The sequence below is a fragment of the Phaenicophaeus curvirostris genome, chromosome 22 (genome assembly GCF_032191515.1).
Source record: "Phaenicophaeus curvirostris isolate KB17595 chromosome 22, BPBGC_Pcur_1.0, whole genome shotgun sequence".
Taxonomy (NCBI): domain Eukaryota; kingdom Metazoa; phylum Chordata; class Aves; order Cuculiformes; family Cuculidae; genus Phaenicophaeus; species Phaenicophaeus curvirostris.
In genome coordinates, this window is record NC_091413.1 from 1682003 (window position 1) to 1699888 (window position 17886).

A 17886-nucleotide genomic window follows, 5' to 3' on the forward strand; every position below is an offset into this window, starting at 1 on the left:
CCAGAGCTCTACAATGACTTCACTTGACAAAATCAGAGGGAAGGGTTCCTACATACATTTTCCAATTAGATGTCTGTTGAAGCTGCCACTATTCTCCACTCACACTCTTCAAATAACTACTATTTCCCTACTTTCTGCAAGTGAATGCTCCCTGAAGAGTTGAAAAAGGCATTGCATGAAGATAAACTGAGGGTAACCATTATTGAAAGGAACCAAAAATACTGTTAGATCGGTATATGTATATAAAGATAGAGAACAAGTAAAGGGGGACACTGTCTTTTAATAAATTGTGGAATTAAAAAGTCACTTAATAAAACTGCAATTGTATCACATGAAAAAAGTTTACATGCAGGTCATTTATATCTGATTTTTTCCCCATAGAAAATGAAAAACCCACATCGTCTGTCTGCCATGGCCAGTTTGGGTATATTCTGAAGGGGCTGCATGAAGTCAGCTTAAATTAACCAAGACACAATGAAGTTTGAAAGAAACTCCAAGTAATAACAAAAGACACATTTTTATAATTCCAGGTCCTCAAAGGAATTTGACAGAATTTTAACAAAGTCTGGATTCATTGTGAAAGAGCCCAATTTTAGCATCTGCTGGGAGATGCAACAGTGAAACTGGCATTAGAACCCAACACAAATGAGTTGCTTCAGAAGCTAGATAAGTATTTTTTTTTCCCTACTGCAAACCCCACAATTTAGCCGATTGCTTGTTCCTACCTATATTTGTTTGGTTATAACTCAGTAACACTATGCATTTAGGAAACCGGCTTAAGTTCTGCATCTATTTAGATCTACTGAATTTCTCTACGAAAACAGCACACAGCCATGAAGCAGAAAACAGCATCATGTGTGCCATCTTATTTTTCCTCCACATGTGTGCACAGCACCTCAGGGTGATGTTGACCAGGAGAACTATGTAAAATATCCAACTCTAAGCCATTAATTCCTCCAGTGCAATGGATCTTGAAAGAAATACATTATCCCAAATCCACGGGATGATCCAAAGTTTCTCCAACTTCTTACAAAAGATGATAAACTCAATGCAATTTGGTTAGAATGCCAGTTTCTTCAAGAAACTGATATTTCAGATAGAAATAGCAAGATCCTCATAAAATGAAAATTCAACTGCTTTGTCACCGCTCTGTTAATCATTTTTTATGAAGAAAAAAGGCATTGTTACAATGGCTCAAAACCATTCCTTTAGTGAGAAGCGTAATTGGTCAACAGGCTGATTGCATCTTCTAGCTTGCAAAGGTCTTTCCCACATCTTCTTTCCCTTTGTATTTCCTCTTGCCGTGTGTGAAGGGTATATATCTGTACTTTATCATGTGCTGTAAAGAGAAAAGGTACAATTTTTGAGGCAAGAAACTTAGATAATATTTTAAAAGTATTTCATAATGTACGTCATAAATGACAAAGTCCTTTACAAAGTTCTCCAGCACTGTGAAGGTAATGAAACAGTCGGACACCAGTTTATGTCTAAATAGGGGTATGAGCCCAACCTTATAAATCTCAAATTTGGGTTTATCCAAAAACTTGCACAGTAGAGTGAAGATTATGAGTGGGGGATCACAGGAGACTGGAGAGCATAGAGGTGTTAATTCTTTACTACCCATTAATCTCTAACTTACAACTTTGAATAACTGTAACTATCCAAAATTCTGAGTGTTCAGGTAAAGAACTGGTTCTCTTTTTAAAATGCTATCAAACCATAACTGATTTGTTTAAAACAGTCTGAACAACGTGTGTATGTTCTTCCTCATTTCTCTAGCTCTACTTTCTCATAGCAACTTGTCAGAACTTCCCCTTTCACCCGTCAGAGACCTACAAGATCTCTTCATTAAAAACAGCCATAGATAACTGAAGACAGGAAGTGGATGAGAAATTATAAGACTCATCCAGCATAAAAAACAGATAATAAATTCTAAGATCAAAATCTTTTGAAAGCAAGCATAGGTTTTTTTAAATGCGGGTATGAAGACTTCTTTTACCAAGTACTTTTGTTTCCAGTTACCAGCATTTGCTCAAAGATGCAAATATCCACCACTTGAACCAATGTTCAAGTTAGTTGTTCAAGTTCCTTTAGTAAAAAAACCTGTATGCAATACATTTAATACCTCTCAAGCACTCAACTGGATAGACAATTTGGAGCAATACTGGGAGTTCTGACACAAAAAAAGCCTGTTCTTGGGAAGTTACCTTGATTTGCCTCTTCATTGTGATACAGAACAGCATAATGAAGTACATTACAAGGATTGGCCAGAAAACAGGAACGTTGAAAGCCTCGAAGAATGTACACGTCATAGCGACCAGGATTCCTTTAGTGGCAGAGTGCCTTAAAAACAATGGCAACAATTAATCCTTCAACCCCAACTACCACCAATTCACTGTACATGTTTATATCTTTCACAAACAGAACATGGACAGATGGATCCACTCACCAGAATTTGAACTCTGGGAGCCTTCTAATGAAAGGCCGAAATTCTTCATTTTGCCTTGTAGGTAAGGAAGGACCATCATCTGGAAAAACAGAAAAGAAACACATACTACAAACCCCCTCACACTTATTTTCCACACTATTTGGACTCCAGATTTTTTAAACTTTTTATCTTTTAGAAAAAAAGAGAAGTTTCCAGAGTTACACACAGCTTCCAGTTACAGCGGCTGCTTTAATATAACCTAACATTGATTTCCCAAAAGAAAACAACACAAATGACCGTTGGGTCACTTGAATTATTCTGTGGAGAACTTAAGTCACATAAACCTTTCTTCAAAACACAGAAAACTAATACAATGTGGAATATTGTCCTGAAAAAAGAGAGAGAGAAATTTTATAGTAACTCCTGATGTCAAGTTGTATAGATTTTTTACAAGTCTAAAAATACATCACGCTAAAATTGTGCATCTTTACTATATCAAAGAAAAAGAGCTTGAAGTTTGACTAAGTTCAAAGCTATCACAGAATGAACTATTCATCATACCTGAATCTTCCATTAAAGAGGGATCTACCTTTGGTGACAAGAAAGCTATGAAGAGATTGAGATGGTAGATTCCCAAGGCATATGTCACAATGTACCAACCCTAAAGCAGGGAGGAAAAGAGAGCGAAGATTAAAGTCTTCCTGAAAAACATTTTCACATGTGTATTTTTCAACAACACCAAACAACCTGTTTTTTGCTTACTTGAGAAGTGCTTTTCTACATCCTCACATTAACACAAACATCTTGTGGACTTGTTGAAAAGGAATTAAAAATGCTCACTGCATAAAAGAAGCATTCTGACTCTACAGAAGGATAAAATCGCCTTCACGAATCTTTTATTTGTGTACTGGCAGATAATATACGTGATAGTTTTCATTTAAAGCTACTTAAATGCTGATCAAATATATTGCAATACAAATAAGCAAGATTAAAACCAAGATAATCTATCAGCCTTTTTATTCTACATGTTTTCTAAGGTAACCTACTACTTTAACCCTAACAGATTAATCACAACAAGCCTCAGAACCTGGAACTAGTGCAAATCCCTCATGTACTGACAGATTTAGTATGAAAGCTTTTCTCAGGCATCGAGTTTCTCTATTCAAGATTTAGGCAACATAAAAGCAGCATAAAAGAAGCAAACAGCATAAAACCATCACTATTTCAAACATCTTTTTGAGTTTCAGTCTCTTAAAACTTCCTATTATTGCCACCTGCGTGGCTTTCACATTCAGTCAGTAATCTTCAGTTTTGGGGAATAAGAATTTGCAAGTTCTTGACCGAATTCTGGGCTGGCGTAGAGCAGAGGCACGTGGCGAGGGAGAAGCGCTCTGCTGCCGGCCTGCAGTGACAGTGCTGAAAAAGCAATTCCTTATAGCTGGTATGACAGAAGGTAACCACTGGCTCCTGAACACATCGTCGCACAGCTTTAAAAATGAGAGTAAAAACTTGATTGCAACAGAGTTTTCAGAGGTTTATTATGTGCTGTCATCAGAACTAATGGAATATTTCCACTCTCTGTGGCCATCAGATGAACACCCTCCAGCATTCACACACTCTCCATTCTGAAGCAGTGAGCTCGAACACCAACAAGATGTTACCTGCAGTGTGATAAGCGATACTGTACGTAATTCCAAAGAAATACCAGACTTCAGAAACTCCCTTAACATAAAGAAATAGAACAGTAAAGATATCTAAAACTACTTCAGCAGTAAATCCAGTCATCTTACCTGCAGTAAATAAACTCTAATCATGTAGATAAAACTCAGGCCCAAAGTTACAATCCATCGCACTGCAGTATACGGAGTAGATTTGTCTAACCAGGACTGGTAGATCTAGAAAGAAATACAAAGTGTACATCTGTAAAATACATGATGCACAACGAATAAAGTTTATTAGAGTATGGCATTAGAAACGGTAAGCACTTGTGAGAGTACTTTGGGACGGAGAGCAATGTGAAACATTTGTATTCTTTATTAGAAATAAACTGAATTAAGCTAAACTACTTACAAGCATTTGAAAATTTCTTTATTTTCAAAAAGGCAAAAAAAATTCCTAATCATAGAATGTTTGGTCCATCGTAAGGAAATTTAAATTTTCAATTTTTTATGCAAGTTTACTTTCCTTAAGATAAATCTGACGTGAAATCTGAAGTCACTCCTCATTTTTTACTCCAACAACATATATTCTCACTGTGCAATGTCCCATATAAGCACATTTAATTTTCCTTTAAGCTATGTATTATATTTTTTACCTATTTTTAAAAGCCTTCAATAGAAATCTTTTGTACAGATTTTAGTAATTCAACAACTTATCCAAAAAGTAGTAAGTTTAAGGAGCTGCATTGAGATCTGCTTCTAACGGAGTCAGAAAAACTCTATGGAAAACCAACCTGTCCAAGTCTTGAGAAAAATCTATAGACCACGGAAGGCTTCCCATGAACAGACTCACCAATACTGTCCCCTTCTGACATGGTTGCTGTGGGAACAAAACATGACACAGAGGTAACATTTAAAACAAAACACTACGCTCACTAAAGCTTTACAGTACATGAATCTGAGCCAGCATTTACAGATGATTGCCCTGCTTGAAACAAATAATTTTTAGTGAAGCTTTCTTAGAGAGAGGACATTGCTTTCTCGACAATTTTCTTTGGAGTAAAAGAACAGGATATTTCACAAAGGCAAGACAAGATCCAACCCATTTTAGGGAGGGAAAAACCAAGTCCCTATGTAGGAATGAGCTTTGTTAGTATGTTCACCTTGAGAAGTCAGGAGCTGAGTTACAACATCTAAGAACTGAGATATGAATTGCAGCACCACCCTCCTGTCATCTCAGTTTCTAGGGGCAAAGAACAAAACCAAAATAAATATTTTCCTTAAAACTGCTTAGGAGTTTTAAATACTGAGTAAGTGGACAAAGAAGTTTAAGTTCAGGACTCTGTACACGAGCAGTTACAGACAAAAAGCTCTGCTTAAGTACCTAAACCAAAGCACTACCCGCTGCTAGAATTATTCAATGAGTTTATCTCTCTCTCTCTCTCTCCAACTCGAAGAGCTCAGAAGTCACAGAAAAGTTTTATGCATGAGTAAAACTGCACAGGAAAGAGGCCAGGATTCTGAACTTGGGTAAAAAAAAAAAAAAAAATCAACCAACAGAATTATTTTTAGTACAAACTTTTGCTACCAATTTAAGACCTTCATTTTTCTTTTCAGTTAAGCTTAACAAAGCTTTGCAGTTCAAGATATAAACCAAACAAAATAAAATGGATCCTGAACAGAAACATTTTTGCCACATCACCAAGAGCAACCCCTGACATTACTTCCTGGACTCCTCATCTGTGGGTGGGACTACAGAACTCTGGGATAGTGGGAGTACTTTCAGCCCTGTATTAATATCTTGAGAGCCTCAGATGGTAGTAAAGATATGTGAAACGCTACTAAATCAGGAAATCACCTCAGATGCTGCAATACAGCAACTGCTGCAAAAAAATAATTTGAGACCAAGGACATGCTGGGCAGGCACAGAAGTTTAAAGTTGTAGATTTTCTTCTGTAAACATCTGAAACTACTTCCTATGGAATAAATAGTGAGTAGAAAAAAGGAGTCCTGTTACACTTCAAAGTATAAGGGGATTCATTATGAGGCTTCAGGAACTTCAGTTTAATTCAAGCTATGGCTAAAATGAAAAAATAAATCAAATGGTAACTCCTGCAATATAAATCTGGACTTCTTCATTCCAGGCAAAAGGAAGTAATCATTATTCTCCCCATTCACTGCACTGCAGAAGTTGTTATTCAGCATTATTGACTAAGCACAGTTTTGTGTTTTATTTTGGGGTTTTTTGCAATGTCCCGAACTATAAAGCCATGACAAAAAGATACTCCACCTACCGATCAGAGAGCAGTTCTCTAAAGATCACAACCTTAAGAAGTCTCATACTCTCAACATTAATTTTACAAATACATCCATAGCAAATACGGGCTATAAGGAGACCTAACATAACAACCATGTAAATGGTAACCTATGGAGACCAAGTGAAGGATCACATATGTAAGGCTACTGATGGAGTACGTATTTCACTTCGTATAAAACCTACATTTTATGTGTTTATGTATGGTTGTTTGTCACACATACACCTCTTCCATAGCATACGACGGAACAGAACCAGCTAACATCGAGTCTTTCACTTGAAAAGCAGCCTCTCATCAGCTCAGTTTAAGCAGCACAGACTGAAGTACATCACATGACATAGCTTAGAATTTAACTTACTATTTCTTGTCACATTAAAACTTTACTGAAAGAACATCTGTAATTAGACAATTATCAAGAGAAGCAGCCTGGCATTGCTTTGAGGTCAGTTCAGAGTTAAGGACGCAAGTCAGAGCTCATTGATTTAGGAGAATAATTAAATCTAAATAGAAGCAATCCCTCTTTCACAACATAATATAACATAAGAGCCACTGTTCAGCATAATGAGTTATGATAACCTTTCATCCATTTCAGGAAAACAAATACTCAGAAAGATATACAAAGACTTATATAACAATTGAGTAGCATGCTACTAGCAGGACACAGACTGCTACTGAAAAGAAACCATATTAAAAAGTTTTCTTCTGCTGAAAAACACCAAGTAGGCGAATGCATGACCTTCAATGAGCTCTTTACCACAACTATATCATTACAAACGCCACTGAATTCTTAAAATCATAGAATCATTTGGTTGGAAAGGACCTTTAAGATTATCAGGTCCAACTATACCTGTCCACTACGAAATATCCTTGAGCACCTCGTCACCTTACCTACCCATCTTTTAAATCCCTCTAGGGATGGCGACTCAACCACTGCCCTGGGCAGCTGTTCCAGCACCTGAGAATCCTTTTAGTGAAGAAATTTTTCCTAACATCCAATTAGAACCTGCCCTGCTGCAACTTGAAGCTATTTGTTTTTGTCCTATCGCTTGTTACCTGACCACAACCTCCTTTTAGGGAGCTGCAGGCAGTGAGAAGGTCTCCCCTCAGCCTCCTTTCCTCTAGGCTACAGTAACAGGACCACACGCCTCACATCATCACATAGAGAGCGGCAGACCTTTCAACAACTCCCTGAATGTAATATATGTTTTTCTTAAATTTCAAATACAAATGAAGCACGTAACAAAACAAAATATTACTGCTCATACAAGTCACCTTGTCTCAGAGAGGAAATTATTTATTACAAGGCCATACAGTGACAGGACAACAGGGAATGGCTTTGAATTGGAAGGGGGAAGATTTAGGTCACAGAATAGTTTGGGTAGGAAGGGAACTTAAAGCCCATCCAGTCCCACTCCTGCCCTGGGCAGGGACACCTCCCACTGGATCAGAGGCTCCAAGCCCCATCCAACCTGGCCTTGAACCCCTCCAGGGATGGGGCAGCCACCCCTGCTCTGGGCAGCCTGGGCCAGGGCCTCCTCACTGTCACCGTGAAATTCTTCCTTATGGCTGGAGATGGGATATTAGGGAGAAATTCCTCACGGTGAGGGAAGGGAGGCCCTGGCCCAGGGAAGCGGTGGCCGCCCCCTCCCTGGAGGTGCCTAAGGCCGGGTTGGATGGGGCTTGGAGCCCCTGATCCAGTGGGAGGCGTCCCTGCTCACGGAACCGGGCGGGCTTCGAGGTCCCTTTCGCCCCAAGCCAGTGTGTGATGAAGGACGGGCCCAGCCCAGGAGAGCAGCGCAAAGGCTGCGGCCCGTCAGCCCCCGGCCCCTCACCCGCCGTCCCGGCCCCGCGCTACTCACGGCCGCGTCCTGCCGCCCCGCCCCCGACCGGCCAATATGGCGGCGCCGGCCGCGCTTCCGCCTCCGGGGCGGCGGGACCGCCTCGCCCTCCTCTTCCCTGCCCCTTCCTCTTATCTTTCCCTTTTCTCTTCCCTTTCCCCTTCCTCTTCCTTTTCTCTTATCTTCCTTTCCCTTTCCATTCTCTTCCCTTTCCTCTTCCCTTTTCCCTTCCTCTTCCTTTTCCCCTTCCTCTTCCCTTTCCCTTCTTTTCCGTTCTCTTTCCCCTTCCTCTCCTCCTTTCCCCTTCCTTTCCCCTTTTCCCCTGCCTCTCCCCCTTTCCCTTCCTCTCCCCCCACTCCTGCCATGTCTCCTCATCGCACCATCGTCTCTCCCCTTTCCTGCCATCATCACCCCCATTTCCCGCTATTTCTCCTCATCCCGCCCTCATCTTCCTCCTTCATCCCGCCCTCGTCTCCCTCCCTCATCCCACCATTGTCTCCCTCCCTTTCCCACCATCATCTCCCTCCTTTCTGCCATCATCTCTCCCCTTTCTCGCCATTTCTCCTCATCCCGCCATCGTTTCCCTCCCTCATCCCACCATCGTCTCCCCCCTTTCCCGCCATTTCTCCTCATCCCACTATTTCTCCTCATCCCGCCATCATCTCCCTCCCTTTCCCACCTCAGCCCGCTCCCTCGCCTCCGCGGCGAGGACGTGTCTCCTCTGGGCTAGGGGTGAGGCCCTGAGGTGCCCAGCCCTGCCGTGCGCTGCTCCTCGTTCAGGGTGCCCTCACGGGTCACTCTGGGCTGCGTGGTCTGTACCATCAGCCATTCCCTCCAGGTGTCGTACAGCCTGGCTTCCACAGGATGTTTTGTGCGAGAAGGGACCTCAAAGGCGATCCAGTTCCGACCCGTGTCGAGGGCATCGCGAAGGCCAAGAGATGCCCTTTTGCACAGGACAGTCAGGGATCGCAGCCCGCACGGCTGCAGAGCTGACAGGCTGCTGCGAGGTCAGATCCTTGACTTAGACTTCTAAAAACTGCGTTCCAGTCTGTTCTGTTACAGCCAATAGGGGGAAAAAAATTGATTTATTGGATTGGGGATTTCTGCCTTGTATATACTTTATAAATCCCTTCAGTTGCAGTCAATGTGTAGGTGCTGAGGTAGTGGGGCTTACAAAACTTTAAAGCATGTGAAGGTAGTAATGATACATAGATAAAAATTTAATCATATAAAGGAGAAAAAAAGGAGAAAGTTTCAACTTTGAGTTGAGAACAGATGTCAATATTTGCTTAAAAGGGTTTTGAAATATTGTTTTATTTTCTAGTTTAGGACAAGCAGTTCTTTAAAGGTGGAAGTTGCTGTGAGGGCAAGTTTGTCAGCGGAGAAATTATGGAGAATGGATTTAAATGCTGAGCATTGGCAGGTGAGCCTGTAACTGTCACATACCCTTTTATTAAAAAAAAATAGTAGTTGAACTGTTGACATAAATCAAAGTCTCTCTACAATTGTTTATTTTTCAAACACAAGGAATTGTTAATCAGGAAAAGTGGTCAAATCTGTTAATCTAAACTTAATTATTAAATACAATTTAAAAATCTTTTCTAGTTATTCCATAAACATAAGAAATTCGGGAATTAAAATCAGTAGGACGAGATAGTAAATACGTGTTAGATAAGGAAACAGACTATATAAAAATATGTACAAGTGCTGTTGAGCATTTGTTTCATGATAATCTAAACACTGCTAAACAAAAATGGTGTTAGCTTCTCACTCCTTGAGTCATTGAAGTCATTGTATTGTGTGCACACGGGTTCTCTACCACTGGGTGTCTCTCTAGTATCTTGAAACTGAATTAGTGAATTCTCCAGGCTTACACTTGTTCAGGACTGGTCTGTCTCTAGGGCTGTAAGCGTCTAGTACTATTTTTAAGTCTGCACTGGATACAGGCTCAAAAGTGACAAAATACTTTGGCCAAAAATAAATCCTGACAGTAGTGACAACATTATATTGTTGATTGAATTAGTGTTTATATTGTGTGCATTATTATTATTATTATTACTACTACTGTTATTATTAATGCACTCTTATATGTTATGTATTTATGCAGAAAACAAACTTATAAGACAACTGCTTATTGTGAGCATTCACTCAGCATATACTGCTTCTAAATGATATAACTTAACATAAAAAAAGAAAAGCATATAAATACTTCATTTCTCAGGCAAAATAGTAGGTAAAAATTCTTTTTAAGCCTGTCACCTTAGAATTACAAAATTGCTAGCCAGTGTACTGGGAAGGATCTAAGACATGTCTGGCACCTACACCTTACAGGGGAATGGTTTAGCCACATGCTTCTGCAGTTTTAATCTTTTTGCACATGTTGCTTGTAGAGCTGATCCCCTGAGTGGTGGTAGTATAAGTAGTATTCTCCTTCCTGCCCCCAGTATTGCCTCAGATCTTGTCTTCTATGGCTCTGTCATTCTCTGAAAGAATTTATAATATGGATGGTCACATCTTTCATTTCAGATTAGAAAGGTGATAATAATATACTTTGAGAATAATAATCATGAACTTAGTGGATACAGAATTTTCAATAATGCTCATTTTTCAGCAGCCAGTTTTGACTCAGTGCAAATAATCAACAGTATCACAACCTGCTTTAATGGCCTGTTGTTGTCAATGAAAAATTGACAAACCAACGCGATCGGTTAGCTGTTGGGTTTGTGTACACAGTATTTATTCCGTTTATACCAGTACATTCCTGACGGATCTGGAAATAGGTCAGTATGCACTCAAGTCCAATAAAAATCAAGGCACAGTTCCAGCAAAACATAAGCCTACGGAATACGGAAGTAAACAGGAAATATGTGAAAACTAATTAGAGGAATTATGTACGGGCAGCGCAGGGGATGCAAACCCAGTCATAACACAAATGGTAGGACTTGGTTCAGTGCCCAAACAAGGGTGAGTTACAACAAAACTCAAGTTGAGGATCTGGAAGTTCTGTTACTTTGTCTGCGGAAACTTTTGCATGTCATGTTTTGAAGTTTGCTTTGTATGGTCAGACATCAAATATCAAACATCAGAACATCAAACTTTATTGCTGATCAGTCAGGGTACCTGTACTCTGTACAGATAGTTCTGTGCTTGTGTAACTGACTTTTTAAAATATCTGTTTTTTTTTTCCTTTCCTGAGATACTTTGGGCGTGCTGAGACCTGCTAGAACAAAAAGAACATGGGCAAATAGTTCAGGCTCTAGGATATTCTTCTAGTATTGCTTCTGTATGTTGTAGAATAGATTGAATAATAGCATGAATGTTGAACTTGTCATGTTTTCCTCTTCAATTTTATGTTTCAGGGCTAGATTTTTAGATCAGTCTTTCGCAAGTGACAAATTTTTAGTAAGTGGGTGGTGTCAGTTAATAGCAAACTGTAGTCTGTGAACCTTCAGAGATTCAGGTCAATTAAATGTCCGGTAAACAAGCAATAATTGTAACTGTATCAACAGAGGAGTCCAATAACAGCAAACAACTCTGATTTATCTACTGCTTAACCATAAAATGATTTCACATTGGGTAAAAATGTTGTAAAGAGATGCAAGATAGAAAATATTACTAAACATTAGGGAAGACAGAACCAAAGAAAGCTTCTGAAAGCTGCTGATTTAAAGGAAAAAAACCCAAACCCAAACCCAACACACACACAACCCCCCCCCAAAATACAACCCCCCCACCAAAAAAACCCCAAACCCCAACCAAACAAAAAAAAAATCCAGTGACCCATGGTGGCCTGTCTGGTTTTAGTGCATTTGTATGTGCACATGTCTGAGAATGAAAGAAAACAATGACATGTAAATGAAGTTTGCCAGGGTTAATGAAGTAAAACGCTCATTTTCTTCATGAAAGTGTTTCCTTTCTGTGATTTCTCATTTCTGGCTGCTGCGTAGGTCCCAGTAAGCAGATGCTGTGTTCCATTCTGTCCCTGTTGCCACTTCTTTGTGTGTGTTGGCTGTGTTGGGTTTGCTGTCTTTCCCAGAGGAAGGCCTGCTGTTTGGTACACCTGTCAGCCACACGGAACAGGCGGCGAGCCGGATGGGCTGCTTCACCTGTGGGCTTTGTTATCCATCCCCCCAGTCCATTGGAGTTACCTTTCTGAAGGAGGAATAGTTTCAGTTCTGATGCAAATTGTTTTAATTACTGGCATTTCAATTGCTTATAATTAGACTGCATATCAGTGGATAGCAGCAAATTGGAAGATACAATAGTGACAGCAGAATGGGAGGTTTTCGGTTTATTCTGAACTGGTTGCTGCTTTGAGAATGAGGTAGTGTGTCAGATCACACGGAGTTGTATGTTCGGAGTGTGTGGAAATCACATACTGTTAGAGGCGGGCAAGTTTGAATTTGAAATAAACAGAATTAATTGCAATAAAAAGCATTAACAGCTACTAATTGAAAAATGGAAACCTTGTTAATTAACTGGAATATAAAAGAAGTGGTGAGTACTTATGACCCGTTTACAACATCCTTTTCTAGATCCATGAACAGACATAATTGAACACTTGGCCTTGCCACACTGTGTTGAGCGTAACTAACATTAAAAACATTCATTCCTGAATAAAAATTGACAAAATCTATCTCCATCAGAGTTAGTAGCTGAAAATCCTGCTTAGTGAGAGTACACCCCAAGTAAAGCTACACGTGAATTTCTGTAGTTAATTTAGTGCTGTTTAGTTGCTTTCTTAGAAGTAGTTGTTTCAAAGTTATCACCCATGATGAATAAATTCCAAACATCTCAGGTTTTCTAAACACACAGTGAGTCATGCAAACCTATTTGAGTAGGCTGTTGCACATATGAATTAATCTGATAGTACGACCTTGTGAAATTGTTACTGCTCATGTACTAAATGTTCTTATTTATTACCCATAACATTTAATTGTGGTTTAACTGTAATAAATTGCATATGAACACATTTACCTTGGGGTTCAGGACCAGTCCACAGTTACATTGTGCAATTACCAGAATAAATTCATCATTACTGATTCTTTGGCTGGGAGGGTTCTTGTGGTTGGTACCTCACTGATGATAACCTTGCCTTCATCAGTTACTGTTCTTCAGCAAGTTCTAATGTTCCTGGTTTCCTCTCTGTCAGTAGGTTGTGATGTCTTTGTGTCTGCTGCGTTGTGTGTCTCTGAATCTCAGAAAATACAGGCCCTTACTCAATGATTTTGTGTGGTTTAAAGGAGAGTTTCCTGTTCCAATTTAAACCCCAAACTAAACACAAACAATGAAACCTCACTCCATCATCCAGCCCATCACTGGAAGCTTGTAGCTTTTCCTTTTCTCCCTTTCCTGCTCCCATTTGTTTATGTACTAACTGGTGGCTCTTTTTCTGGAGGCCCCTGTGTCACTCTGGTTGTTCACGCCTTTGTTTCTCTGCATGAATGTGTGATGTATAGATAGTGCTTATGTGGACGTCAGCATTTCCAAACCTTGCATGTGTTGCATTGCTAAGCAACTTTTAGCAACACTTATCTCTCGTCCTTATGCCATCTGGAAAAGAGGATTAGACGAGGAAATGTGCCAGAGAGAGACAAAGGCAAATCTAAGAAAGGTGGCTTAATTACTTGAGAGAATGAGTGACATTAATAGCAGGCAATCATCAGAATTGATTGAAAGCAAGTACAATGCCTTTACAGGTAGCGATAAGGAGCCACTGGGAAAGGTTGCATATTTTATACCCCCATCATTTTCCTTCCCTAGAGGAAGCGGTGTGCAGCTGAATCCTATTGCATGTTTACACACAGTGATGCAAGATTGGTTGATTCTGCTGCCAGTTAATGTTAGGGAAGTTCTGTTTGTGAACTAATTATCTCGAGATTACACTATATTAGATAGGAAAGGGTGCACTAGAGAAACTGCACATTCATAATGACGTAAAGCTGAATTGCATGATTACGTGTGCAGGTTTAACATTGCTAGAAACTCTCACACCTAATCTGTGGTATTTGGCTTTGCAGCCTTAGGGATCTTTAAACTTGTGTTCTATGTAAAGGTGCACCTTGGGTCAAATGAAGTCCAGGTTTAAATAGCTGAAGCTTTCTGGAATTGAGTTTAGTACACTATTCCACTTTTCACAACCTTTAAAAAGCAAAATAGTGTGTGATTCTCTCTGTGACAAAGCAGTTATTCATTCTTGCCATGTAATTTAATGCAATGTAATATATGAACCGAAGGGCCTCACATAATAGTATCCCACAGTAACAAACCTTGGGCAAGAAATGTTTGATTCTCGCCCCACTCCCCTTTACAGGAGTGCCACGTAATCCTTGGTGGTTGTGTGGTCTCCTATTCAACTTTTCACACAAATGTTGGAAGGGTATTTATAAAAAGCCTTGAGGACCACCCACTTTGCTATTGAAAATTGGCTGAAATAATCCGTTCTTTATAATTTAGCTGTAGTGTTGTTGAAATTTAAAATCCATGTGTATTTCTGTTTAAAGGGAGAGCAGAGAAATGACGTGTTCAGTGAACAGGGCTCTGTAGTTGATTGTTCTGGTGACATCTGTGAAGGACTGTGGATCAACGGCTGCCCTGCTGGTACGTATGTTCATTATGCTCACCAGTTATTAACAAGTCTTTGACATAGTGCTTCGGTTCGCTGTCTTTTGATTAATATGATTTGACTGTGGAGTTTAGCATCCTCTGAGTGCTGAGTTCTTCTAGGATGCATAGTTCTCTGGAGCAAGGAGGATAGCTGTTTGTCTGCGACCTCTCCTGAAGGGAGGGAGCCATTTACTCAAATTAAATGCAGAACTACAGTGAGGTATCACATGCTTTTATAATGGATTTTGATTCTTGCCATGAGGGAGAGTTTATTTGGTTTTAATAATGTGGATTTTTAATTTTACAGAGAAAGTATTTTGGAATTAAAAAGTTGGAAAGATAGCAAAAGAAACAAACTCGGCATGTATGCACAGTATGCGTGTGGATAAGACAGTAATCCCAGTTAGTTTAAATTACGTTATTGGACATATAAAGAATTGCTCCGCAGGTTATAATTTGTTAAGCAGAGAGCAGAAATGAATGCTATGATAATGCAAAGCTGTGGGCTTAGTGGCTTAATAGAAGGCTTTTCTAATAGAATTGACTTCTGCATGAGGGGACTGTTTGCACAGAATAGAGTAGTTCCAGCTTGAGGGCAGCTGGTCAAGAGATGCTCGTAAGTAAATTTTTGTGTTGCCTCACTTGCATACGAATGTATCACCTCAAAGGAAATAATCCAAAAAAGTTGAAATACAACATATATGTATCAAGCAGCAAAACATATGGAATGGAACTCAGGACAGATCTGTGCACCAGGCCTTCTTAAGAATATTTGCATGTCAGAATCCCTACTGTAGGATATTAACACTCTAAAAATGGAATATTTAATCAAAAAAGTCAGTATATAATACCCTCAATTGATTTATTTCTGTCTTTAATATTGGACATAATTGTAACGCCTGATCATATTTTCAGAACTCGGAATGAAAAGAGCTGAAAAGTCTTTTCCAACCTAAACTCTTCTGTGATTCTATGAAAATGTTTATTTTCAGAAGCATTTCCTATAAAGGAATAAGCTTCTGTAGGTTTCATAATTCTCACAGTAAAGTGCTGCTTTAATCCAGTCAAAGTTGGCGGTAATCAAAATTCATAGCTATGTTCAATCCCTGTAAAACATTGTGATGGTCTGTTTCATGATTAGTTAGCAGATGTTAACTTTAACAGGCCTTTTTTTCTGGCACTGTAAGCTGAACAATAAGGAATTGAATAGGTCTTGAAGAAATCTCTACACAATCATGGAAGTATTCTCTTCAGATTACTCTAAGGACATATTTGAAGAGAGAAAATTCGTTCCACTCCTGTTCATTGGGTGCTTAGAAGACTTAATTTTCCCTTTTCTCTGCAATGCAATCATTTACATTCTGTATTGAGAAAGCATGACATTCCTGTCTATAGCTAAAACTGAATTGTTGTCAAAATCTTTTTTAAATGCATTTCTGTGGAAGTTAAGGTCCTTCAGGGGACTTCAGTTTAAACTAAATGTTTAGAGCAGTATTCAGGCAGAACGATAGCCTGGGTTTTCCAAGCACCTGCCTTCATTAAAAGGAATTAATGTGTCCCTTCTTTCCATCCACTTGGGAAGACAACTTCACTTCAATGTCAGGGTTGTCCAAGCCAAGTACAGATGACATTGTTTGCTCTGTCTTTGCGAGACTTTCACCTTCACAAGGCTTGAAGACTGGATTTCTTGGGCAGCATTTTATCTGTAGGTGTTTGCTAGGTTCGGTTGGAACATTGCAACAAATTTATCTACCAAAGCTTCAAGTGATTTTTACCTCTGGCAGCGAACTGTTCCATTGTTGAGCTGCATTTTATTCCTTTACCTTGAACGTATGACTGCTTTCAATTTTACAGTAGTTATGTCAGGAGAGGGTCAAGATCATAATTATTTCCTTCACTTTCTCCTGTTCCCTGAAACAACAATAATGAGAGAATAAATTTTATAAGTGCTAATGCAGGAACGTGCTGTTCTGAGCCCGTTCTTAAATAAGTAGCATAAAGTTAAAATTATGAGCAAAAAGTTTTACACTTTCTGGATTTTTCCCTCTAAATAATATTGTAACCGAAGTACCTTTTAAAGCTGGTTGACAGAGCAATGTTTGATGATTTTGATTCAAAAATCTCACCCAGCATTTGGGTTCTCTATATGTTTTTATAGCAGCATTTCTTTTTTTCCCTGTCAAGGATAATAGCTGATGTCAGAATGGTAAATACTCAGCAATAATTGTTTGAAATACAGTACCAGATGAAATAGAATCTAGAGTGAAATATTTCTTTGAAGCTCTGAAACGTGATTCTTTGTTTATTGTCACTGCTTTAAGTTTGTGCAGCACTTCAACAGAACTTGGAAAACACAAGGAATAGCCTAAATGAATTATAAATCCCCATTTGTCAGCTATGTTTCCAGTTTGACAAAATCTACTGAACTTTAGTTGTTGGACAGGCAGTTCTCAATATTATGCTTAATGTTTTTTTGCTGCTGTATACCCAGCTGTAAATCTAATGTACTGAGTACCTGGTGGCTGTCACGGGGAATTTATTCTTATATTTAGAGATAATTAAGATTTTAAAACCTATCAACACAAACAAACAGAAATGTCAAAACTATTTTCTGTCAGTGGATTTGACTGTATAAGCTGTCTTTTAACATATGTTGCATCTGGAAACTGGGAACTGAAATCTGCTGTTTCTGTCCTTAGCAATTCTGGATTTTGCACTGGCTGATTTAGCAGTCCCTAAGGGAGACAGAGCCAGGATCTGGATCTGACACCCTATGTAGAGGGGGAGATGTTTCGAGCAGCCAGCATGGTAAGTAAAGATAATGCATTAGTTGACTGCTCGGCTTTTTAGTTCACTGAAAAATGAAAAAATATCTTTGCATAGCAGTAAAATAACTTGAGAGTGTAAGAAACTGCCTCTGGAATACCAACAGGCAGTTCTTAATGATTTATTTTTTTTAGCACAGAGCAGTGAATATTATAAGGGAAATCTGTCCCTCCTAGGGTTTCTTTTCAGCTGTTGTAATCAGGCAGACATATTGG

The 17886-nt window shown here is 39.3% G+C and overlaps 1 protein-coding gene and 1 long non-coding RNA gene across 4 annotated transcripts in view; one reads left to right on the top strand and one right to left on the bottom strand.

Moving 5' to 3' along the window:
• Nucleotides 1-260: 260 nt before the first annotated feature.
• Nucleotides 261-8322, bottom strand: RER1 (retention in endoplasmic reticulum sorting receptor 1). Of its 2 annotated transcripts, none has more exons than XM_069874582.1 (7): nt 8261-8322; nt 4881-4966; nt 4219-4323; nt 2990-3089; nt 2450-2528; nt 2208-2343; nt 261-1339 (listed from the first exon to the last, which is right to left on the bottom strand). In XM_069874582.1, the coding sequence occupies exons 2-7, from the start codon at nt 4959-4961 to the stop codon at nt 1250-1252; spliced, it is 591 nt and encodes a 196-aa protein (XP_069730683.1). In that variant the 5' UTR covers nt 4962-4966; nt 8261-8322; the 3' UTR covers nt 261-1249. The 2 variants fall into 2 exon arrangements, with proteins under 2 accessions (XP_069730683.1, XP_069730682.1); XM_069874581.1 differs by lacking the exon at nt 8261-8322 and adding an exon at nt 5250-5451.
• Nucleotides 8323-9171: 849 nt separating this feature from the next.
• LOC138730043 (uncharacterized) overlaps nt 9172-17886 on the top strand; it is a 120893-nt gene continuing 112178 nt past the window's right edge. Inside the window, exons 1-4 of one of the 2 annotated variants that reach the window (XR_011338990.1) lie at nt 9172-9246; nt 9564-9662; nt 14743-14839; nt 17545-17657. This is a non-coding gene — a long non-coding RNA (uncharacterized lncRNA). Of the gene's footprint in view, nt 9247-9303; nt 9663-14742; nt 14840-17544; nt 17658-17886 lie in introns of those variants that run through there. The other variant, XR_011338989.1, reaches the window with a different exon arrangement.